The sequence below is a fragment of the Haemaphysalis longicornis genome, unplaced genomic scaffold, assembly GCF_048455015.1.
Source record: "Haemaphysalis longicornis isolate Haplotype H1 unplaced genomic scaffold, Haemaphysalis longicornis Haplotype H1 scaffold_8, whole genome shotgun sequence".
NCBI classification, from domain to species: Eukaryota; Metazoa; Arthropoda; class Arachnida; order Ixodida; family Ixodidae; genus Haemaphysalis; species Haemaphysalis longicornis.
The window spans coordinates 49,277,712-49,302,153 of record NW_027526445.1 but is presented as its reverse complement, the minus strand read 5'-3'; the positions used below and the strand labels follow the sequence as shown (position 1 = coordinate 49,302,153).

Here is a 24,442-nt window from a genome sequence, read left to right as displayed (position 1 = left end):
AGGATCCAAGGACTCCTGGCTATGGGAAGGAGATGGCACAAAATGTCTATCTGTCAAAACCAATCCTACGCATCAAATATAAAGTCCTCTCTCCCCCTGTATACAGTGGAGTATGCTTGAGTGTTAACAGCTTGAATGGAAAGCTTTTGGAAAATTGTATGGCTGTGCCTTGCTTTGTTCACCACTGCAGTGCTCTGGCCTAGTTTGGATGTAGGAATGCTTTTGTGTTGGGTAAGCATTTCACCAAAGCTTTCACATCGGGAAGTTGGCAAGTGTTCGGCCCAGCAAATGTCTCCCTGTAAGACGTATTCAAAGTGGCCAAAAACCGTCTTTAGCCTGGAGCTTAGCTTCAAGCCGGTCGGGTGGTCTCATTTTCGTTATCCGTTTCCACTTGCCATACAAAAACACTGGGCCTTTTTTCCATTAGTGACCTCGTGTTTAAAAACATGCCTAAATGAACTGTAGTTGGCTCGGGGCACTTAAATATATCGGGGACAGAGTATACCATATCCCGACTACATTGTTATAACACACGCCAGGTGCGTCAAACAGCTTGTAACTTGCAAAGCCCAGGAAGTGTTCTACATGTGGCCATTTTGTCTTTGTTCCGTGTTCCCTTTCCCAATTTGTGATGCTATATGTTCTATCTGTGCGATTGGCCAATGCAGACAAAATAATCAGCATGTTAAAATAGTGTTTAAAGCCCACAGCCAGAACTGAAGTTTCAAATAAAAAAATAATATTTTGCAGTGATGGCTAGCGTGCAAAACCATAAGGGAAGTCAAGATGATAGGAGGCAAACACAATGAGCGGCTTTATGACTGACTGAATAAACTTTATTGAAGTAAAGATGGAGGAAAGGGGGAAGGGGAGAAGAAGATGGGAGAATCACAGGTGGAACCCTTTCTCCAGGGCTCCAGTGGCTTCTGCTGTCCTCGCCTGGCTGATTAGGTCCTTTTGGATCTGTAAGTCGGGGCTGACGAGGGCAGCCTCCCATGATTCTCGTGAAGTCAGTGGCAGGTCCTTCAGTGTTCGGCCCCTTCCCAGAGAAGTGTGGGCTGGCCCACGTGGCATGGAAGAGGGTATCAGTCTCTCCGCATAGCCTGCACTCTTCTGTGTAGTCGGGGTGCCGTTGTTGGAAAACCTTCGTCCAGTGAGATTTATGTATGAAGGTATCCGTTTGAAATCTTATGCAGCATCTGAGTTTCAGTTACCTTTAGTTCGCGATGAGGGATTGGATATGTAGCCCGCTCTTTTCTGGCATTTTGTAGGTATTCACCATACATAGTGGTGCTAGGGTCTTCATGAGCAGTCGGGATGCTGTGCCATTCCTTGAGTGGCTCTTGCAACAGGCTGACTGCTTTCAAAATCAAAAGTACGTATCGCAAAAAAAGAAAGAAAGAAATGCCACCCGCTTGTTTTGAAAGGTCAAGAGTTCAGGTAGGCTCAATTCATCCAGTTACATTTGCCCTTATCGCCCCAAACATAAATGACATCTTTGGCCCATTACACTGCTTTGGGGCTTACCCGTTGAAATGCCCAGGTTTCGTAATCAATTCCCAATTTTTGATTTCTTCGCAATAGGGAGTCAACATACTGACTGCCAATTTTTGGCGGCTAACCCACACATGTCGCAAGGCCCTTGCTACGCCTCGTTATGGTGTATAAAGTGGGTCATTGCGAATGCGACTCTTTAAACACCGATTCCCAAATTACAAGAGCAAAATTGTAGAGTGTAGCTATGCAATTACAGACTCGAAAGCAGCAAATTAGTGCTAGGCGCAGGACACAGAGGCCTTTTTGGAAGTCGGTGCTTTTAATTTGTGGACAACAGCCGTCTGATGCTGTAACAAGAACAGCAGCAGAGTTGAGTTTGGCCAGTTCGTAAACCTGCTTCTACGAAAACAAAGCAGAGCTGTGGCAAACGGAACAGCAAAAAGGCCAATTGTACGAGCAGCGGATGTACGGGTCAAAAGGCAGAAAACAGGCGGACGGGCAGTTTGCCCGTCTTGGCCATTATTTATCACTGTCCTTCTGTCAAAGAAGACATATACAGAGGGCCCTTCCAGGCAAAAGAAAGCCATTGGAAGGCCATTTGGAAGCATTGAAGACAGGAATGGTCCAATTGGAACCAACTGCATTTCCATATGGTATAATTGCGTTTTCGAAGGTTCCAATTGGACTACTTCCAATGGCTTTTTTTCGGCCGGGCAGCTGCAAAGCTAAGGAACAAGTGTTCAGGTTTCTTCAAAAGCCTGCACCTATTATGACTATTTAGCTTCATCACAAATCCAAAATTGTCCACTCTATGCGCCCAGAAAAAAACATGCAATGACGATACATCTGGTTATTCGAAAGTTCAGACGATGCAAGGAAGGTTCAAGACCACATTTGACGTCTGTTTTGCGCTTATCCGATCGCAAATGGAAGTGAAAAAAAGCAGGCAACCTTTTGCAAACGAATTTTGCAAACAAACTTCGAAGTGGAATGAGTAAACACTTGTAAGGTGTGCACCCTCACCAATGCACAGTGCAACAAACTTGTGGCTCGCTTGCTCCCACACTAGTCAAAACGCAACCCTGTGCTCTTAATGGAAAGCACAGCCAATGTTTTGTAGTACCACCTCCAGGCTCTACAGAATGCGATACTTCTCTTCTGCAGCTTTGCACCGCAATCAGCTGCAACACGCACGCAATATGACCAAGAATAGTAGGTCCATAATTTTGATCGGTGGAGCAGGGCTGTAGCAAATGAAACAGCAAAAGGCACAAATGAAACTTACTCCACAGTATCTCTGGCACATAGCCAAACCATTTTGTGGTAAAACTTAGTTTTTTGTTCTGTTCAAGTAGGTTCAGGTTTGGTGTGCAAAGAAAGTAACAGTCAAGTTTGAACTCAGTTCCAGCAAAGCTATTGGTTCTGTTCTAGTGTTTAGCTCAAGTTCAGTTCAACACCTCGGTTCAAGGTGCCTAAAGCCTACTACAGTGAGATTCGAGACTTCGCGATGAACTGTGGATGTGGAACTCTGCCCCAGACAAAGGATGCAGAGTTGAAGGAAAATGCAAACTGCAGTGAAAATACAATTCAACAATAATTTATTTCACAGCCTACACCCAACTCACCTTGGCTATACATAACTGAAGTCGGTCGGTTGCAACACGTTCTACAAATTTAAAATGCTCGTCACAGAAAAATCATTCGCAAAGCACCTATGAAAACAACGTACATCCCAGCCACCTCAACATCAGCACATTACACTGTACTTTATATACGCATAAAAAAATGCATAGCCCCCATGTACCAAATCCATCACCCATCAGAAATGAACAAGAAATGCAATTTGGTGGCCGTCTCAAAAACGACGACGACCCCAGGGTTAAAAATAAAGAAAAACCGAACCTCCCAAAATTAACAATGCAGTTAAAATCAATTTAACAAGGATGAGAATTTCGACACTTCCACAAACCCAAAATGGTAAAGTTCAAAAACGACTCGATCACAACGCTTGTCTTACAGGGGCAGTACGCAAGTTCTCCAACAAGAGAACCCAAAGAAACAATAATTATAGACTCTTTGGTGGCTCGGCAATAATGTCACAGCCTTTAACAAGTGCTCAATCAACATCACAGCACTGTCACAACAAATGGCACGATCACTCCCACCTAAACTTCAATCACCAGGCCAGCCGCTTTCTTTCTCTCACCAACGCGACTTTTCCATTCAACCTTGCAATGGCATGCTCACACATAAGGTCCGCTGTAAAGCTTGGCCATAAAAACGACGTGAACCATTATTCCAACTAGTCAGGGTCCTTCTCCCAAGTGTATGGCACAGTGGGTACTACTACGACGATGGCACACATTCCCTACAGTACAGAACAGTGACCAAGGTGAACATATGGTATTGCGAATACACTCTGATGATACGCTTATGCACCAACAAGCATTGAATAGCGTCAATCTACTCACTGGCTAAGGGCTACGAATGTGCTTATTACAATCATTATTACGAGTCTAATGGACACAAACAAAGTGGGCGGGATATTTAAATGGGTGGCCATAATCCAATTCGACACAAAGCCAGAGGTGGGGAGGAGAAAAGTGGATAATTGTAACACCTGCTCCAATCCTGTTCATTACATTATGACATAAGCAGATAACGATGCTAGGCACCTGGTTACAACTGTCACGAGAGCAGTAAGGTGATAGGAGATCCGTTTTCTGTGTCGCAAGATGAAAAAATATTTTATTGCAGTGCTTTTCTGCGTGCAGCTGTGTGCCGCGTCAAACGCAAGCACCACCAACATGGGGCATTGTGGCTCGTTTTGCACCCGCAACTTTGACTTGGGTACCGCTGCTTTGAAACCGCTCAAGACCTACACTCATTAACCACCCGGAGTTGAATTGAGCAGACGTGTTTCATTTTACAATGCGCAGCAAGCTGGAATGCCTCTGCCACGGCACTCAGTCCACAGTACACTCACACACAGGCCCGCATTCACCAGCACTAGTACTCCAATTGAAATCCAAGTAGGACAGGAAGAAAACACAAGCAAAAGCCATACACGAGTGTCGCAGTATGAATGGCCTCGTGTGAATGGCTCCCCACAGGGGAAGAGCGCGCAGCCGCAGTGTCCAAAACCGGGCGCGGCTGGTGTGACGGTCACATAGTTTGGCCTAGTGGTCGAGGATGCGCAGGTTGCCAGACACTATCTTGTTTTCCAGCACGGCCGATGGGGGGATGTCGATGCGGTCGCCGTGGTTCGCAATGATGATCACCGTGCCCTGCACAAAAGTGGAGGTTGATGGGGAGAGGGTAAATTGGTGGTGAATCAAGAGGCCACAAGACAAAGTCTTGTTCGTAGAAGTTGAAGATTGTTCAAGCAGCCAATAGACTTCAAAACTTCAGACCAGTACGCATCAGCCAACGAAATCCCATTAAGCAAAAGCAGGATGAGGCACCGGGGTAGTACATGCCGTACTACCCCTACCAATTACGCTTCAAACCTGCACAGCCAGCTGCACTCTATGGCAATGCTTGTTCCTGGTCTCATGTAGCTCTTGGCTCCCGCAATTCTCACAAATGGTGCTCATAGCCTCAACCACCTTCAATTAGCAATGCCGAAGCTGTACGCAGAAATGCCAGTGGAAATTAGGGCAGAAAAATGATATTAATTCTAAAGCACCGAAGGACTTAAAGGTCATTCGACAATGCCCACTGTTTGACTGACCACCACTCAAAGGAGGTGCACAATGGGGAAGAGGTTGGCCTTGCTTACCCGGAGAGAGACACCCTTGCCAAAGGTGACGTCACCAGACACCGTCAGGTGGTCCAGCTCCAGGATGTCCGGTATGCTCGCAAACCGGCTCAGGAAGTCCCGCACCTGCATCGGGTGGAAGGCACCATGGATTGGACTGGGCAAGCAGCAATCGCTTTCCTCTCTGCCACTGGGCGCAGTGGTGGCACAAGGGTGTTTTTTCACGTGTACCAAAACATCCGAGAAATGCTTTTGCCGACTAGCGATTCGGCTGCTCACACTGGTACAGTGGGTTGGCATGCAGTCATCAGACAGAGAGGCAAAACCGACCATGGCAGACTTCGTTGCCAAGGTGACAGATAACACACACTTCGTTTGTAGGGTCCACAAAAACTTCAGAGAACTAGACCTTGACATTGGGGCCATGCAAAAGGGAGGTGTAGTAGAGTTGCTGCTCGTTGTCCCCCTCCCCCGCTTTCCCTGCCATTTTCCCAACCCACCTTGGAGAAGTGGTTGTCGCCGAGCTTGATGAGGGGCACGGTGGGGAAGGCGCGCTTGGGGTTCATGACGAGGGAGCCAAACTTCATGTGGTACAGGTTGCTCATCACCAGCAGCAGGTCAGAGGTCTTCTTCACGGGAAGGAAGCGGCTGCGCGGCACGTTGATGCCTGCAGGGGGCAGCACAGGAAGCAGAGGTCAGGGAGCATTGGGCTCACACACACCCACACGAGTGGGATCACGTGCCCCACAAGTAGTACAGTCGAACCTCGTTATAATGAAGTAGTACTGGGACAGCAAATTAGTTCATTATAACCGATATTCGTTATAACAGTAGTAGTAAAAATCAGCTATAACGAATCGACAATTTGGCTCGTGCAAAAATACTTGATACAAAAACGCATTTTGTAAGGTTTCGAACCCACTATAAACAAGGTAATCATCTTTCTCCTTGCAACATTTCAAGCTCTATGAACCGGAACATTAGTACGTGAAATTATGACAGAACAAAGTTCGCTTGACAAAACAGGCCTCCGTCCTTATTTATTTGATGACGGGTGTGATCTTCATCTTGCGGCTATTCACAGCACTAAGCAGGATGAAGTTTTCCACAGTGTCCACGAACAAAAGGGCCTTTATACTACTGCAGTTTCGGACTAGTACAAGGGGTTCTTCCAAGTAGCTTCTCAGCCTCCTGGTCAAATATTTCTTTGTTATATCCGATATCGCGGGCAGCTCCTATAGTTTCAGTTTCGTTGTAAAAAAAATAAGTGCCATTGAAATAGAGCGTGGCCAACCAAAGTTTGTATTTAGTTCGCTATAGCCGATAATTCGCTACATCAGTGTTCGTTATATCGAGGTTCAACTGTATGCAAGGAATGGGGGTAAGTGTCACCTCCCTACTGCAATGAGTGGTGAAGTATGAGAAAGAAACATGCTTCTGCCTCCCTGTTTGGAACACGATGTTGAGAGGCACCAGCAGTTCTAGACTTTTAAGCAAATTTGAAAGGGCAAATAGTCGTGGCTCCTAATTACGCCGCTTGCATATCCCACATGTTAACCCTGTGCCAGAATGTCGCACACGTGGTAATTTTTTCTCTTCCGTCTACATTTTTCACACCTGCTTGGTTGCACTCCAGGGAGAGGAGCATCGCAGTGCAAACCTAACAAGAGTGAGTACCCATCCACAGCTCACCAATGGCTCTCTGAAAGTCCTTCATCGCTGCACCGGCTGCCGTCTCCAGCTGAATTATGTTGGCACCATTGTCCAGGGTCTGTACACAAGCAGAAAAAAATCCAAAGGGGGGTCTGGTAAAGATCCGGTGGTCACACAGGGTGCACAGCAGAAACACTGAAGAAGGAAAAGCAAGCACAGTCTCTCTCTCTCTGTAGCATGCTAGCTTTCAGAGCAGTTGTAAAAGAATCTAAAGTAAATAACCAAAGCTCAAATAGGATCCAACTTGACAAGTCAGCATTGCTCCAAAGCCAGAGTCTATTTTCTACAAAGTTATCACTCTGCCCTCTCCCAAATCGTCTGCCCTACCGGCTGCACTGACCTTGTAATTGACGATGACCTCCATGTCGATGCCACCCGTCTTCACCAGGCTTCCCACGCTGCTCAGCTTCATCCACAGGTTGTTGGTGTTGAAGATCCTGGGCAGAGGCAGACAGCGACTCTATAGATTGGGCACACCACCACAGGACTCAAACGGCGATTCCAAGGAAGGGAAAATCAAAACTCACTTGAATTTCTTCACGCTCTTGAATTCATCAACCTGGAAAAAGAAGAGTAAGGGGGGGGGCATTTTATTTTTCTCTCTCACTCAGCAAATGGCAGAGCACAACAGGACATGGATAGGAACTACTGTGGGGTCAGAACTCTTTTACAACAAAATTTCTGCTACGATGAAGGATTTCCGTATCCCCGTCAGTTGCTAAAATAAACTGAAATAAGCTTCAGCTGCGAGTGCAGCAGTCCCTGGGTGCACCCCTCGCGCTTTTTTCGCGACAACGAAATTACGTGACAATGAATTTTTTTGCGTGGCCCGTGAATTTTATCGTAGAGGAGTTCCGACTATAAGCGCATTTTCAGATACGAAATGAAACGGCACAGACAGGCAAACAACAGCCCTTCTATTACAGGCAACAGAGCCAGTACAAATGAATTGGCTGACACCTCAGCGCTGAATGCAAAAAAAGTGGGGGGGGGGGGGGGAAGGGAGGGTGCGGAGGAGAGTGGGAAGAAAGACGTGCCCAACTCACATTTTCTTTGGGCACTTGCGCGATTTCCAGTAGCCGAATCTTTTTCTCGTACTCAATGAGGGTGCCACCCTGCAACAAAGAAGGGCCCACATTATTGACCACACTATTTTGTCTTGTTTCTCGCAGAGAGTGATTCAGAAGTATGTGCGTAAAACCATAGAACTAGGGCTCTGTCCGAGATTCTTGAGTAGATGGAAGAGCAGCCTGGAGGCAAAAAAAAAAGCTGCAATGGGCAGCGGTCACTTTTAATCCCACACAAATTTTGTGAAGAAATAGTCAAGAACACTGAGTCCATACAAGAGCACCGAACACCTTTCCATCTCCACACTGAAAAGAAATGCATGCAACTAACTGCAAATAACAGCAGTTAAAATGGAGAAAAATAGTAATTAATAATTCCTTTGATACAGCGTAGTTTGAATAAAAGGACACAATGCACCAGCAGGGTAAGGTACATAGACCAATTTCCGAGGAAACAACATTGTGTCGCTGAGATCCTGTGCTCATTGTGAGTTGCTAACTTCGGGAAAGAACCCTCGGGCGTACCTTGACATCGGCTCTCGTCTTGTCCGTGACCTCCATGACAAAGTCTGGTGCTTGGGAGGCGTCCTTGGAGAGCAGCATGTTCAAAATGTCTGTGCACGCTCATTAAGGAACACGGCAGAGGAGCCATCCACATTACGACTTCAGCAAGGGTGCAATCTGTGCCCCAACTTCACACTCAAAAATGTGCAACGGTGCACAGAAAAACTTGTTCACCCTAGTATCAGTGTGACGTTTCTCAAGCATCGCAGTCCACTTGGAAGGCGCATGCGCTGAGCTAGCTCATGTAGCAGGGACACATGCAGTCACTTTACTGCCACAACGCTGGCTGCCACAGACCTCCCATTTTGCGCAGCGACTGGTACCCTGCAAAGCCTCCCATAACTGCAACCTATCCGCACCAACCTTCGACCAGAAAAAGAGCGAACCATGCAGCATTCATCCACACACCAACCTAGGCTGCGCACAGGTTCCTTATAAAGAGAGTTCCACAGAGTTTTTTCTCCACTTGATCCACTCGTGACTCATTTTTGTGCCAACAGCATGCGAGTCCAATTCTGGTTTTCTTTGGCTTCAACTGTTTGACCACTCAAATGGGTGCCACTGCTGATGTTCTGTCCTTAATTAAAGAAGCGAGAAGCGCAGAGAGGGGGGCAGCATGCTACAGAGGGGCCTCTATAGCGGGGAGGAGGAGGATACTGAGGTCGACGGTGGCGCCCAGGTTGTCGATGTTGGAGACGAAGCAGTACTCGCGCCCTTCCTGCAGGAAGTGGTCCATGAGCCCCGACTGGCAAAATGACGCGTAGAAGTCCCCGTGGCCCGGAGGGTAGAACCTGCACAGGGGGGCGAGGAGGGAAGCATTCAGGCTTTATCAACCTTCGGCCAAGTTCACCACCTTCTGGCACAGTGGTCTCGCAAAAACAGAGAGGGCAGGAAGCTGCGTGCAACATCGGAAGGGATAAGTGCAGGCTGTTTCCGCTAATGTGGCCACCACAGAGTGGGGTACCAGAGGCGCTACTGTTGCAGGGGCCCTTGGATTGTCCCACACGACTAAGGATCATGGAGAAAAGGAATATGACTTCCTCCACATGGGGAGAAGTGTGGATTTGAAGGTACGTTGTGCTCGCTATGAACACAGAGACGGACACGGGAAAAAAACGTAGACTTTCACGAGAACAAAACCTTCAAAACCATGTTATACCAACTAGCCCGACATCAAGCTTTACAGAAGTGTGGAGGAAGTCATATGGCTTTTTCATGATCGCTGGGGGTTCACGCTCATAGGGTGTCCTAGCAACGGCACCGAAGGCCAGCCCAACGAGGCCCTACACCACTGTGTGACCCAGCCAGTAGCCAATGGTTGGCAGGAGGAGATGAAGCAGACGACAGGAGAGCGAGCGAAGGTGGAGGAAGTGACCCGTGCGTGCAAAATACAAGTAAAAAAGGATGGCCTCCGAAACTGGCATTTCCAGCTTCAGTAGAGGTGACGTCAGGGCCTCTCCTAAGCTCTTCTCTCCTCGATGCCCGGGATGCTCTGCCATCATTGCACTGTAACTTCGACAGACAGCTGATTCAAACTACCAACCACAGGACTAGTAGTGATAGGAACAGGCAGGCTTAGCCACTCAAAACAGCAAAAAAAAAAAAAAAAAATCAAAGCGCCTTTTTTAAGAAAAAGATGGTTCAAACGCAAAGCTTTCCCTCATGTAACCTGAGAACAAAATCCAAGCTGCTTTGCCCATGCCAAAACAGCATGACCGGGTAGGCGTTGGCTTCACAACATAAGAAACCCAGGTTCAATTCCAACCACAGGAAGTGTTTGCTTATTTTGAGGCGATTCGCGTTTCATCACCGTCCCCCCCACCACCATCATCGTCGTCATGTGCCCCTTGTGAAAACACATTGTGCAAAGTTGGCTTTCCTACACTGTGCTTTAATGTTACAATGTACATACAGTGCAAGTGAGGCCCAGAAGGCTTCTCTTTAAAGAAAAAAAAGGAGGGTGCAGAAATAAAAGCAAGCAAAGGAACAAAACCACATGTGCTGCAACTTGGGCCCCTCTGAACACACAGAGATGGTAGAGAAAGGGTTCACACTCACCCTTCTTCTGACGGCACACTCAGCGAGGTGACGATGGGCATCAGGGTCTCCTTGTTGATCCTCGGATACCTGCAACCATCATGCACCCACCATAACTCAGGGGGCCCTCCCAATCAGCAAGCTAGCCTCAGCCCTCAGCCTTCTCTCATTCTTTCATTGCTTACACAAGGGGAACTGGCATCACTCCTTCATTGCCCACTGCGCCTGATTGGCCTCATTTGGCCTGATTGGTCCCTCATTTGAAATCACTATCTGATCACCACCACCACCATCATAATCATCATCATCATCAACATCCTATCTACGCCCACTGCAGGGCAAAGGCCTCTCCCATAGATCCCCATTTACGCCGGCACTGTGCTAACTACGAGCAACTTATCCCTGCAAAACTTCTTCATCTCATCTGCCCACCTAACCTTCAGCCGCCCTTTGCCACGCTTACCTTCTTTAGGGATCCACTTTAATGACCAATGGTTATCTTGCCTTCGCATTACATGCCCTGCCCACACCCATGTCTTCTTGATTTCTACTAGTATGTCTTTAACACGCATTTGTTCCCTGACCCACTCTGCTCTCTTCTTGTCCCTTAATGTAACACCCACCATCTCCCATTCCATTGCTCACTGAGTCGTGCTCAATTAAGGTTGAACCCTTTTAGTGAACCTCCAAGTTTCTGCCCCGTAGGTGAGTACCAGTAAGGTGCAGCTGTCGTACACTTCCTTCTTCAGCGACAATGGTGGGCTGCCATTCATTATCTGAGAATGCCTGCTGCATGCACTCCGCCCCATTCTTATCCTTCTAATTACCTCTGCCTCATGGTTGGGATCCGGGGTCGCAACTTGGCCTAAATTATAACTGATCATTATAACCGAGTCCAAGTTGAAGTTTTTCGTGCCGAAGCCACAACTGTGCTATGACAGGTACTATGGTGGATGGCTATGGAATAACGCACTAGACCACCTGGTGATCATCAATGAGCACCAAAATATAGACAACGAACTCTTTTTTTTTTTTTTTTGATTCTATCGAAAAAAAAAAAAAGGCAGAATTCAACCCACATTGCCTGGCCCACTTGCTGCCTAATCGGCTGCATTCGCACCAATATTACAATCATGTTATAAGCAGCAAGCAACAGCCTCGCGTCACAGTCACCAATATCACTGTCACAGTTACCATACTGTAGCTTGGCACTCATCAACGAGCCCAAGCGAGCAGGCCCAGGCGGTGGTGCGCCCACCTGCTCTGCAGAAAGGTGTAGATCTTGACCTTGAAGCCCTTGTACTTGCGCAGCACCTTGGAGGTGTCCTCATCCGTGTTGAATGAGTTCATCAGCACCAGGGGCATGTTGGCGTTGTACGTCCGGTTCAGGTTCTGCAGTGGTGGCACAACAGAACAGAACCTGCGTTAGGTCGTCTACGGTTACACGGACAATTGGGGCTTTGGTGAAGCACTTCCGATGTTGCCAATTAAGGACCCTCTCCATTCAACCTAGCCTTCACCAGTGAAATCGGCGAAGCACTGAAAGCCAAATGACCTGAATGCAGGACGAGGCATTTTGAGCGGTGCCTCGTAACAAAAGTGTGAATGCCACCTGCTTTAGGCCCATTTGCCGTACCAAAATAGACTGCCACTTTCCTTGGCACTGGGACAGGTCACTTTACGGCTGCCAATAAGCCATGAAGGTCAATCCCGGGCTGCAATACTGCTCCAAACTGTCCCGCGAAAATCCGTACACACTGCAGGTTCAACATCCTGCCCCACGCGGTGGGCTGAAAAAGACCCGAGCTCCAGCTGAGAAAGCACGCGATCAAGCAAGGCGAAATTTGAAGAAAAAACAGCGCTACTACGGGAAAAAGGAAGGTGAGATGAGACAGGGTGCCGTGTGCTCTCCCGCCTTCTTCCGAATTCAGTCATGTACCAACAAGCCCGCATTAACACCCTCTTGCACGTCAAGAAACAGCCACCTCGATCTGCTGGACGGTCATGTCGAGGAAGGTGAGGTCGTTCCGGACGGGGATGACCGACTTGGGGCCCTTGCAGCCCATGCTGGTGCCCAGGCCGCCATTGAGCTTCACCACCACCAGCTTGTTGAGCATGGAGCGGATCACCTCCTCCTGGGTGGGCGCTTCCAGCGTCTCGTACTTGATCACCTGCACAGGGTACGGAGGGCGAGGGAGCGCTTAGACAAAAACAGCAGCTGAAGCTGACCCAGAGGGAAACACGAAACCACCCAAAATACCATTTGTAATGCACAAAGAGGTCATGAACAGATTTCCCATGTGATAAGAAAATACTATCCTTCAAATATAGCTAGCAACAAAAAATAGAGAACAGACTTTACCACAGGTTCACTAGATTTCCATCTAGAAGTGGAACCACTATACCACTAGACCAGACGGGGCAGCATCAGGGTGTAGGGTATCAGAAGCACGTGGCTACATAAAAGAATCAGCAATCGGGCTAGTCCGTGGTGGTTCTTGAACATCTTGATGTAGCGCAAAGTCAACAAGTACAAAAACATTATAGTAGACGAACGACGGTTCTCTGGTCTGTCTACTTTGTAATTGCTGTGTCCGTGTCGAGTTTGCGCCACTTCAAGATGCTCAAGAACGTGACTACATGTTCGAACATGGCCCTAGAAGGCGCCACGAGCCACTCGGCTGTGCTCACTGGGAGCCAAGAGTGAAAGACGCGTGGGCCCCAGCAGTCTCACCGCATTCTCGGGCACAGGCTGGATCCTCTCCCAGACGACAGCCGGCCCGGTGTCCTTGACAAACTTTTGGAAGAGCCGCTGGAAGCCCTGGAACTCGGCCTGGACCGTATCCCGCTCGGCAGCACTGGCCGTGCGGCAGAGCTTGTCCAGCTCCTGGGACAGGTGCGCCTGGGCATCCGCCTTGGACATCTCCTTGAACTCAGTGCTGTCACTGTGCTTGCGGCTATGCCCGTACATCTGCACACACAGGGACAGGGCATTGCAGGGAAGCACCGCACTAGGCCGTCCCTGGTGGGTTGTCTCTAGGCTAGAATAATCGATGGGGGAAGATGCAAAGCAGTTGTTTTGCTGTGTCCAAACAGTCTTGACGGGGGTGCGTTGGCTTTCTTACACAGTGGATTTTGTATGTGGCAAAGCCAACTTGACAGTGCACAAGTGCTTTCCAGCAAAGCCTACTTTACGCACTGCCCTTGGGAGTGGGACTGAAAGGTAACATTTCACAGAATAGTACGTGCACTTGACACACACACACCTCCAGTTGAGAAAACCTTGCTCAGCACGTTTAACTGTCGCATGGGTGATACCTGTAAGTCTTTGGAAGGCTACACACTGGTAAAGGCTACAATGCAAGTGAACGATATAAAACGATTTTTGCGAGACCATAGAAAAACAGTGTCTATGCTGACTTCCCACGCAATGTGCAGTAAACTTTCTGATTCGGTCTCGTTTGATGGAATGCTTAATGTTCCGAAGCAGTACTGGTAAAGCACGGCTACACGCTGCTGACAGATGCAAGTCTGTGCACACTATTAATTGCGGGCATTTGCAACTTCCCCACCAATAGGAGGTTGTGCCTACACAAGGAATTCACCCTCTGACTAGTGGCTCAGTCAGGATCAACCCAACAGTATGCTCACGGTAGCAGGTGAACATATTAGTTCTAGGGGTATTGGCTAAGGTCTTTCCTAGAACAGGAAAGCTGTGCAATCAGAATCTTTCAGACAAGCGGGTGCCTGGGCTTACTTGATGATAACGTCCCCGTGCATCATTTGATTACCTCTCTGAACAAGGTGCGTCAAACCAAAATCCAATTTTAACATGAACTATACTTTTAAAAATATGGCTGGTCTGATATTACACCAGATTACTGTCGGCCATTACAAATTTAAAATCCGAGTTTCTGTACTCTCCATACTGATGCAATTTTGGTTATAACAGTGAACTGCACCAATTAAACTTCTGTCCCTCATTGGCATTACTGTATGTATAAAAATTGTGTTTAGTGTAAAAAAAAAAAAAGTTCATTCACAACATAGCGGTATATTGCAAATACACCCCATCTTTTCTTTTTCTCTCATTTTGGGTGGTGTACCTTTGGTTCGTAGGTAGCTGTGTTTTACAGTCATCAGTCATAATTTAGGAGAAGCTTTGGTTGCTATACTTAAAAACAATGGAAAGAGTCTAATCTCTGTCCCATAAGTTAAATTAACTTCAATAATTTAATTTAAACATGGTCTGGAATTGACTGCTACATAGAGCAGTGAATTACAGAGCACATTTAATTTCCTCAGCAACAGCTGTACAACAGTCTTCTTTTCTTTTTTTCAGTTTTCAGGGTAGAGGTGGCATTTATTGTGCGCAACAGATACTGGTTGCTCATTTGAATAAGAGAAAAAGCCATCAACAACAGACGCTGAACCAGTGACCCACAGATTGTGAAACAGATGTCTCAGACAGTTGAACTGTCATGAGAGGCATACGTTCCACTCCTTCCCAGGTTAGGCAAAAAGTAGAGAGCAGACGACAACAGTGTGCCACCAGCCTGCAAGTATGCAAGGAAGAAGAGATGGCAACAACTGCGTGCAACGTGGGATCGGCCTCACACGTTGCCTGATGCAGCCTGCATCTGGAGAGTGTCCGAACTGGAGAGTGCACTTCCACTGTGATGTTACCCCCACTGAATAAAAATCTCAAAGCGCGCCAGATGGCAACTAAACAAAACTTTGTAGTCTGGCTCCATGTTTTCCTGTTCTGGTGTTTCTCGTTCCAGCAATTTTCCATTCGGAGACTTTCCCAACGCAGAGTGCCTCTACATATGTGCATTTTCTTTCCTCATTCCCTGTATGGCTTGCGATACGTTCCTCCGTTTCAAATTTTATATTTCAAATTTTATAAGTGGAGCAAGCTGACTCTCCCCACTGCCCCACAACAACAGCATGACTCAAGAGCCATTCACCTGGACAAAGTGGTCGGTGGGCACTTACTTTCACAAATTGAATGCAACTAATTTTTTTTTTAATTATAGCTAAAACATGGCTTATGCTTTGCCTAAAAAAATTCCACAGGTTCACTTTGTACCGGGAAAATGCCACAGTGTGTCTGGTCATGGGGGCTCGTAGGGCAATTCACAAGCCTTATATGTAGGTACACCGTGAAAGAAAAAGAAAAACAGTGCAAAGAGACGGGACAGACGGACGAACGAGCCGACAAGCCCGGCTACCATTTTGTTAGCCCATATACGCGCCGCTATTGTATATGTACCATATATGTAGTGTATATGTATCATATATGTACCATATATGTACCACCTGTTTGGCAGCATTGGTACAGCTGAGCTACTCTCACACCTTTACAGTTGCCCACAAGTTCAAATTGGCCATAACAAAGCAATCGCAGAATCTCTGCACCAAAAGAACAAAGTTACACGCCCAAACATGTAAAAACAAGAGCTGGGCAAACAGGCAGCTGGCTGGCACAAGTGTAAATTTGCCCTGGTAACGTCAGGCAGCTACAGATGTCACAAATGACTCACATCCACCGGGTCTCGATAGGTCACTTGCCCTGTTTTGTCTGCTGAATATTCTGAGCAACATACCTCGAAAGCTAGCAGTGAAATCCACTGACGGTTCATTGAATGAATTATTAAACATTTACAAAAAAGAAAAAGCGGTGCACTAGACAACAGCCCCTGCAACCCCGAACTGTAATGCAATCTTTTATCGAAGCATCTTCAAGCAGGCAGTTTATCTTTGTTCAAAAATGGTGCTGCCAGCTACATTGTTCACTTCGGCTTTATAGGTGTACTTGACTCGAAAGCTCCCTTTGCCAAAAAATGCGTCACATGTCCAGTTAGCGCCACCATGCCCTCACCAGGGGATGCAAAATGGAGACGTACCCACACCCCACCATCCCAGACAAACATGACAACCCTTACGCCAAACTCTCCCCAGTGATATTATTTTGACCAACTTTGAGGACCTGGAATGACACAAATTTTTCCTTTTTAAACCCCCCTAAAGACGAAAAAGCATTTGGGTCTGCATAAGGTGTCTACTGGTACACGTGTAGCGGCAGCTGGGAACCCTTTTCCACACATCCTGCCTTCCAAATAAACTCGAAAAAGGGAGCAAATAGATTTGCCGTCAGCAGGAGCAGCTCGCTTGGGTTGAACGGTGTACATACGGACTATACGGTGCATACAAATCCCGTAACTGCAGCAACACACTTCCCACTCAGTGGGAATAAAAAATCAACGGAAGTGGTGCATCTGTCGATAGCTGGGAGCACTCCCCAAAGCGTGCGCCAAAGGCATGTTTTGCTTGCCACCATGCTAGTAGTAGAGGTTTCACTCCAGTACAGTGGGGCATTTCGGCATGAAAACTGGTTTGAACTCCTTTGTGCCTACTCAATGTTTTTGCAAGAGAGCACTAGATGCCCCAGTCTGTGTTCTGTTGGAGTGTGAAGCTTGTCACTACATCATAGAGCAAAACGAGGCTGTGAGAGTAGGAGCATAGCTTTGCAACATGTTGCCCAGGCACTTTGGGCATGCTAGGCATCTGCGCCACATGTATGTGTGTGTGTGCAAGCGTGCCCGCTTTATGGAAAGACGGAAGAGGGAACAGACCCAGCTAATAACTGCCTCCCGGGAGGAGGGAAACTTAACTAAGACTGAGTTGGGGAGGAGCCAGCCTTGACCAAGCTGTCCTCTCGTTTTCGGAAGCAGTTATCAGCTGGGTCTGTTCCCTCTTCCGTCTTTCCGTAAAGCGACAAACGTGCACAGCTAGCACTCGTGACAGGCCTTGGTGTTTCAGCTGTCGCATGTGCCAGCAGAGAGAGCGGTAGCTGCACAAGATGCACACAGGACAGCAGTATAGAGAAGAGGTTAGCATATATATGACTGGGAGTCCTTAGCTTCTCATGTTTGAGCACTGTGTCGCCTCTACTGTCTCGCAACATTTTCACAGAGTGGACGGGCCAAGTACTCCAACCACGCCTGGGAAATGCGATTTTACTTTCACGCAATGTCAAATGCGAACCTACCTTAAAATAAACAGTACAAAATTTGACTGCTAAGGCGGCTTAAAAAGTGCCCTGGAATGCCGCTGCTCTCACACCAATTTCAACAGCTGCACGGAGAAACAACTGGAGAAGCTGCCAAAATGAAGACTTTTTTTTAAGTTAGAGCACGTTTGTACACTAATCACACCACATTTTATTATGGTAACTACCTAAACTAAGGACTGATGAGCTGTATTTGAAAAGTGTAGCAATTCAAAACTTCCCAATTTCACTCACAACTACTATAGCACCACAGTCATAAATTTCCCCCCTCAAACCCAAAAATTAAAACTCTCATGGTCACACCTTCTGTAACTGAAAAGGAAGGGGGGGGGCAACAAAAAAAAATAACTTTTTATAGCCTCCCATCTCCTTTTGAGTCTGGCTAGCACCCAAGAGTAAATTCCATTAATGCCTATGGTTGCCACTAGAAACAGCTTCTAAATCTTGAAAGATGAACCCATACCTGATAACCGGAAAGTCGCCGAGAGGGCTTGCGCTCTGAACCTAGGTGGCGGCCATTGGGCACGCTACCGTTAAGGCTTGGCATTGCTAACTTCCCAGCACCGGTCAAAACCATTAAACTATACGCGCCTGCCTGAAGCCCCTCAAAAGTGGCACAAGAGCGCCTGTTACCCAGATCGAGGTAAATGCAGAAATGGCGCACAATGCATTTCACATCTGCGTCAAAAACTCTGGCCAACTGCCACACAGCTGCCAGAAAACCAGACCTTGAGCCTCACAACCTCTACAAATAAAATACAGATACTACTGTAACAGAAGCCTGGAGTCGGCTTCCGGGGGGTATGACGGCGGAAAGCAGGCAAGCTGCAACCAGATGCTATAAACCGCCCATGCCACAACTTCCAGCTGTCGCGACATTTCTACATTTACATTTCCACGACCCCACCATCAATTTCCCCTCCTTTTTTCTTTCTCCCTGCTTCGTTTTTATTCATTTGTTCGGCTTAATTTAAACCTGGGTGGAACTTCTTTTCCAGCAAACAGGAAATCGGAGTCAAGCCGGTTCATTTGCACACTGGACGCGATTCTGAAACGGCATTGCCCTGTTGTTACCAAGGGCAGTGGGGAACCTTCAGGATGTTGGCCTCCATTTTGCATGCAGTTCCAAGTATGAATATTTAAAGGCCACAGGTTCATTTCCCATTTTAGCCTTTTTCTTCATTATTCATGATAAACATTTACATCATGAATGCCTGCTGACAGAAACCCTGTGAAGGAATAACGCGAGGGCCATGCTATGCTAGGGTTTTTTCATGTATAGTCCTCAAACAGCCTGTTGAGAAGTTCCGTTCTAAAGTGCCACTCATGGCTTTCAGCAGGATAACCTCTCAAGTGACCAGGTGTTCCTTTAATCATCTTCGCTTTCCGCGAACCTTGGAGTCCCTGATGCTTATCGGTAGTTAATACAGCACTGAAAAGACTCAGAAGGCCATTTCATGCGAGAGCCATTCGCGGCACAACAATCTAATCTATCAGGCTCTTCCTGGCACTAATCCATCCCAGATGTATGCTCAATCAGAAACATTTAAAAACGCAAGCTCAATCAGAACAAATAGTGATTCCCCACTGCTTTGAACGCCCTAGTCTTGCAATCGAACCAAAAGATAGTAGAGTGTGCACACCATCTAAGGAGGCACATCCCTAACTGCAAATGACGTGCGATAGTGAAGCTTTCACGTTTGAATGCTAAGCCTCTATTCTATCAAACAGCCAGAAACTAGGTGGTGGCAATTTTAGCATTGGCACACATTTCAACCATCTTGTTGAAACTGCACAAAAACAGCTTGTTACTTTCAGTGAGCCCACAACATTTTCATCGGCATTCAGGATATTACAAATTGGCTCTCAGTGGTCAGCAGGAATGGTCAAAGAAATTGCAGAGAGACCAGTGCGGTGCCAGCTAATGCACCAACAGCCTCGTATCAACTCTAAAGCAAATATTTCATTTTATGCAGCACGTATCGTACAGAATTTTCTTCATAAGTGTGTGCTCCTGTGTGATCTAACGAAGTCATCTGGCAGTACCAAACTAATATTGACCGAATCATGGCTTACGACGCTTCAAATACACAGCTGCACTGAATTTCCAAACTAGGGTTGTGCGAATACTGGTGATTCCTGCTTTTTAAGCAAATATGAGGCAAATAAGGATTTCGTTCAAGCCGTTCTGAACCAGAGCAAATATAGCTGAATTGAAGCGAATATCTAGGAACTTGCACCGAGACAACTAAAATTTAAGACTTCTCAAAGACCCTCAGTAACTGGTACGTGTGAAAAAAAAAAATGACTTGCTTAAAAGTGCTCACAAAATTTTTTTGTCGCAGAACAAACATACCTTCTGCTTTTAGCTTTATTGATGTTATATTTTATATGAAGGCAACTATCATTTCATGCAGTGGCCTAAACCACGAGTGTTTCAGCATTAGTGTAACACGGGTTTATACTCTCGCAAGCAATGATGAACCCCTTTCTCTTGAAAGAACGTAACTGGCAGTTCCATCAATGTCCGCGTCAGTTCTAGAAAGGAAACTCAAGTTACGGGGCAACGTGAAAAATGAAAAATGAGTCCGATTTACATACTCTCGCAGACGTGCCCTCATCGCGTGCTGGTGTCACCACCGCTTTGCAACCTTCTGATCATAGGTTCGTTCCCCAAGTACTAACAACGCATAAATTTTATTAGGGAGAAAAAAAAAATCTTGTGCTTTGAATGTCCCGTCACGCACAAAAATTTTAAATATAAGTCCTGCAAAATGAATACCACGCCTAAAATGAATGTTAAAGAGAATGTAGCGAGACTACTCAATCCAAAGCTGGCCCAAACACATAATAAACAGGGCACGGTCACAAACTTTGACAGAGCTGCGGTGTTAACACCTTGTCAAGAAAGCTTGATCTCGATGTTCAGGAGCACAGCCAGACAAGTCCATTTTTTTTCTTGACCTACTGTAAAGAAGTACAAAAAAAAACCTGGCAGGTTTCACAAAGCATCAGCTTCACTCATCATTTCATCAGAAAACTGGGGACTCGGGGAACTATGTCAGTATGCAGCCAGGATTCCTTATCTAGAAGGTCTGAAACAAGGCAGGCCGAGCTAGACCATCATAAGGATGCATGCGAAAAGAGTAGCATCATGAACGGGTCGGGCCGATTCATGGTGTGAGATATATCTTGCAACGTGGCCCGGTGCCAAGGAGACAAGAGGCTCTCCACAGATATTTTCCTCTTGCCCTGTACTCATACGTCAGGGAGAGTTTTATGACCAACACTGTTTTGTCTACTGTTAGACCTAAAATTGCCAATTACGTCTAAATATCTCGGGAACTAACTGACCAAGAGAAGAAATAATGGCATATTTGAAATCAGTGGGAAAAAAGCAGCAAGACTGACAAGTTTCAGGGTTTACTTGAAAATTAAAAGAAGTTGTTTTAAGACCAGTGTCCCCCCTTAGTGTAGGGGTTGTTCTGGCATGTAATACATGCGGAAAAAATATGTTTCCTATGTATCTTGGAAGAGCTGTCACATTCCCGCTACTCAACTTCGACAATGGCATAAGAAAAAAGGCGGTTAGACACTAAGGTTACAATGCTCTAGAGCACAGACTTTGTTCAAAACTGCTCAACTGGACAATATTTGAAGATGCTGGTACACAAGCAACGTAGCAAGAATAAATGCGGCGGTGACAAAGTCGCTCGTCTCGCATGTGCTTGGCTGCAACTCTCACTTGCATGGTGCGTTTAGGCGCGTGATGTGGAGACCTCCTAGACCTCCCATGCCTTGTTTGCACACGTGGCAAGGCCTAGCTGGGGGGTGGCCATCTTGGCCACTGGTGGGGTCGTTGATTGATTGATTGTAGGGTTCAACGTGCCGACGGAACGCAGGCGCTGAGGCGTGCCGCAGTGGAGGGCTCCGGATTAATTTTGACCACCTGGGGATCTTTAACGTGCGCCGAAATCTCGTACACACGGGCGTTTTTGCCTTTCGCCTCCATCAGAAAAGCGGCTGCCACAGCCGGGAATCGAACCCGCGACTTCGTGCTCAGTAGTGTAACGTCTTAGCCACTGAGCCACCGTGGCGGGTCTGGCGGGGTCGTGTGTGTGCTAGCTCCCTTGCGAGCTGTGTATTGCACACCTTCCCGCAATACCAGGCGACTTGCTAACGAGAGCTTCGGACCATGGACTTCTATTGTCGTCCTCCCCTGGCACCCCCTCTCATGGAAGAAACCCCCAAATTCACCGAGCCCAGTTTGGATGCATGTGCTGTTTGTGCGGGGACCCTGCTTGGAGATTTTGCCAGCGTTAGTCACTGGGGGCACTTGGTGCCCGAAGCCATGATAACGAGATAACCGAGCTTAAGACCGTGCATGACTTAGTGATGTTGTGGAGCGTTTTGCTTCTGCTATGCGCGAGTTGCACCCCTGTGTTAATTTGGCACGTTAAACGCCTGTCCTTGGCAATAAGCCATCTGTCTACTCTGCTCAAGTGAATAGTATGGCTTCGTAATTACTACTCTAGGGTAGCTAGTAAAGCTAGCTGACAAACGCGTTATCTTCCCAATTTATTTATTCAAAACATCAACACTGATTTTTTGAGAAATCGACCACTAATTGTTAACCAACTGTTTGATAGGCTGTCCGTAAAAATTCCCAGCCCTACTTACGAGGGTGTGCGAAAGAGAAACTTGACAAGCACACAGAGTGCAGATTATTTGCTCCATTGGTTCAGACTGTTTTGTCACAAACTGGGAACTGTTTGGGTTCAATTCCAGTGAAGGTTCAGTTTTAACCCTGATATGAATCTACATTTACATATACAATAAGAGAACCTAATGAGACTTTTTCACGCTAATCAGAGCCTAATTTGAAGCCGCAGGTGGAAATATCTAACAAAGAATAAGCAGTTTGAAAGTTTCATCTTCTGGGTAATGCGGTGACACCGCACATTGCACAGGGTTACAAATTAATTCACAGCCCCTGGCCTTCCTTAATCAACATTGAAATACCTACCGTATGCAAGGAAGATTTTATTAGAGACAAGCCAAATGCTGGGAACCTCGAATGCTTCGCGAATGGCGCTCGCTATTCGATTTAATTCGCAGAGATGCAGCAATAGTAGTTGGCTCTGCCACATGACAAGCAAGCTATATCAAGCTTCACCGCATGGCATGGTACTTGAGTTGGCTTTCTTGCACGACGCAGACGCTATGCAAGAAAGCCTAACTCATGCAAACCGTGGGCGACACAACTATCACTAACTCTGGTGCTCGTGAGCCGAGGTGGAAGGTGGTTCGCTACACTTGCACAATCCATAAGCCAAAAAAAAAATTGTCATTACAGTACCATAAGTGAGGAATCAATGGTTATTATTTGTTGGCAACGCTTGTGGCAAGACCACACGAGCCACTAGCATGTCGAACCTCTTTTCAGTGTCTGGTATGCTTCCATGTACTCACAGCATGTTGAGAAACCCGCATTTCTTGATGGCAGTGTACTCATTTTTTTCCCAATCTTGTCTTAATCTGTTATTTCATATTTGCTGCTGCTCCATTTCTTTTTTTTCTTCAGTACGTGAAAAGTCCTGACTGCCTAACTTATCTTTGTTTGTGGGTATGTCTTGGAAGCTCTTCACATTTTAAAGCAAAGACATTTGATTCGATTTGCAGTTCAAATTTGATATTCGCACACCTCACCTCTAGTTTCTAGTTGTCACCTCCACTAGAGAAACATCCACTGCGGCCGGGAACCAAACCTCTGTCCTCAAGCATAGCTACAGGACAACAAGGAACAGTGCAGCCACAATGGGAAATGATACGAGCCCTCCGTTTCCTACTACAGTCGAACACGGGTATATCGAATTATTGTCTATATCGAACTCATAAATTATCCCCTTGAAAATTCTGTGTAAAAGTATAGGAATTCGTACGTTTATATCGAACCGTATTTTTCCCAACATTGGGTATATCGAACGCCGCGCGAGTTGGAAGGTGCTCTTCGGCGGTCGCTGCACTCCCGATTGAGGTTCAGGAGGATGTGGAGGAATGCGCGGGCATGGCGAAGACTGGCTCCCGTAACTAATCCCCCTACCGGAACGAATTTGCGCTTGCCCAGTCGGACCCCGCTACCGGCCGCCGTAGCGTTAGCGGACTGAGCCCGGTATGCTAAATCTCTCTAGGCACACAAGCCCGAACGCTCGGAAAATATGACAGTGCGAGGTAGGCATCTGCCCCGACTGCGCACGTCCCTTTTTTTTTTTTCGGCTGCATACGTTCCCCGGCTTGCCGAAAAAGAGTTTTTCTTTCTCTCTCTCTAAATCTGTCTTCCCCCGATGTCGTCTCGGGAAAGGGAAGAGGCAACGAAGGCGCTGGCGGCCTCCTCCTTCTTTTGTATTTTGCTGCTGTTGCTGCTGTTTGGCGAGTTGTCCCGCACCTTTCGGAGGTCACTGTTTCTCTCGGAGATGACCATCGCGAGCGCTTTTTTGGAGTCCGTTCAGAGAGCCTTGGAATTGTTACTTTCAAAGTTATTGTGGTACGTGCGCGCTGTTCTTCTTTTGCGTGCGTGTTGCGCATGGTGTGCGAAGGCGCAGCGTGCTGCTGGAATTTTCTAGTTGTGCAGCCTCGGGAAGATCGAGACCAGCGTCTTTAATTTCATTTCCAGGACGAAGAAGCAGGCCAAGATGAGCGATTTTTTTTCACGGAAATAAAGTGTCCTGT

General features: G+C 46.9%; 1 protein-coding gene across 6 annotated transcripts in view; it reads right to left on the bottom strand.

The window, feature by feature from the left end:
- Positions 1–3,078: 3,078 nt before the first annotated feature.
- Positions 3,079–24,442, bottom strand: part of Ugp (UDP-glucose pyrophosphorylase) — a 45,048-nt gene continuing 23,684 nt past the window's right edge. For 5 of the 6 annotated variants that reach the window (XM_077680550.1, XM_077680552.1, XM_077680547.1 and 2 more), the window contains 13 exons: positions 13,373–13,609; positions 12,624–12,809; positions 11,897–12,030; positions 10,660–10,728; positions 9,259–9,392; positions 8,563–8,651; positions 8,017–8,085; positions 7,498–7,529; positions 7,311–7,407; positions 6,950–7,028; positions 5,758–5,924; positions 5,279–5,383; positions 3,079–4,784 (listed from right to left, as the gene is read on the bottom strand). In XM_077680550.1, the coding sequence (XP_077536676.1) occupies positions 4,677–4,784; positions 5,279–5,383; positions 5,758–5,924; positions 6,950–7,028; positions 7,311–7,407; positions 7,498–7,529; positions 8,017–8,085; positions 8,563–8,651; positions 9,259–9,392; positions 10,660–10,728; positions 11,897–12,030; positions 12,624–12,809; positions 13,373–13,609 (1,506 nt within the window). In that variant the 3' untranslated portion in view covers positions 3,079–4,676. Of the gene's footprint in view, positions 4,785–5,278; positions 5,384–5,757; positions 5,925–6,949; positions 7,029–7,310; positions 7,408–7,497; positions 7,530–8,016; positions 8,086–8,562; positions 8,652–9,258; positions 9,393–10,659; positions 10,729–11,896; positions 12,031–12,623; positions 12,810–13,372; positions 13,610–18,176; positions 18,293–24,442 lie in introns of those variants that run through there. The other variant, XM_077680546.1, reaches the window with a different exon arrangement.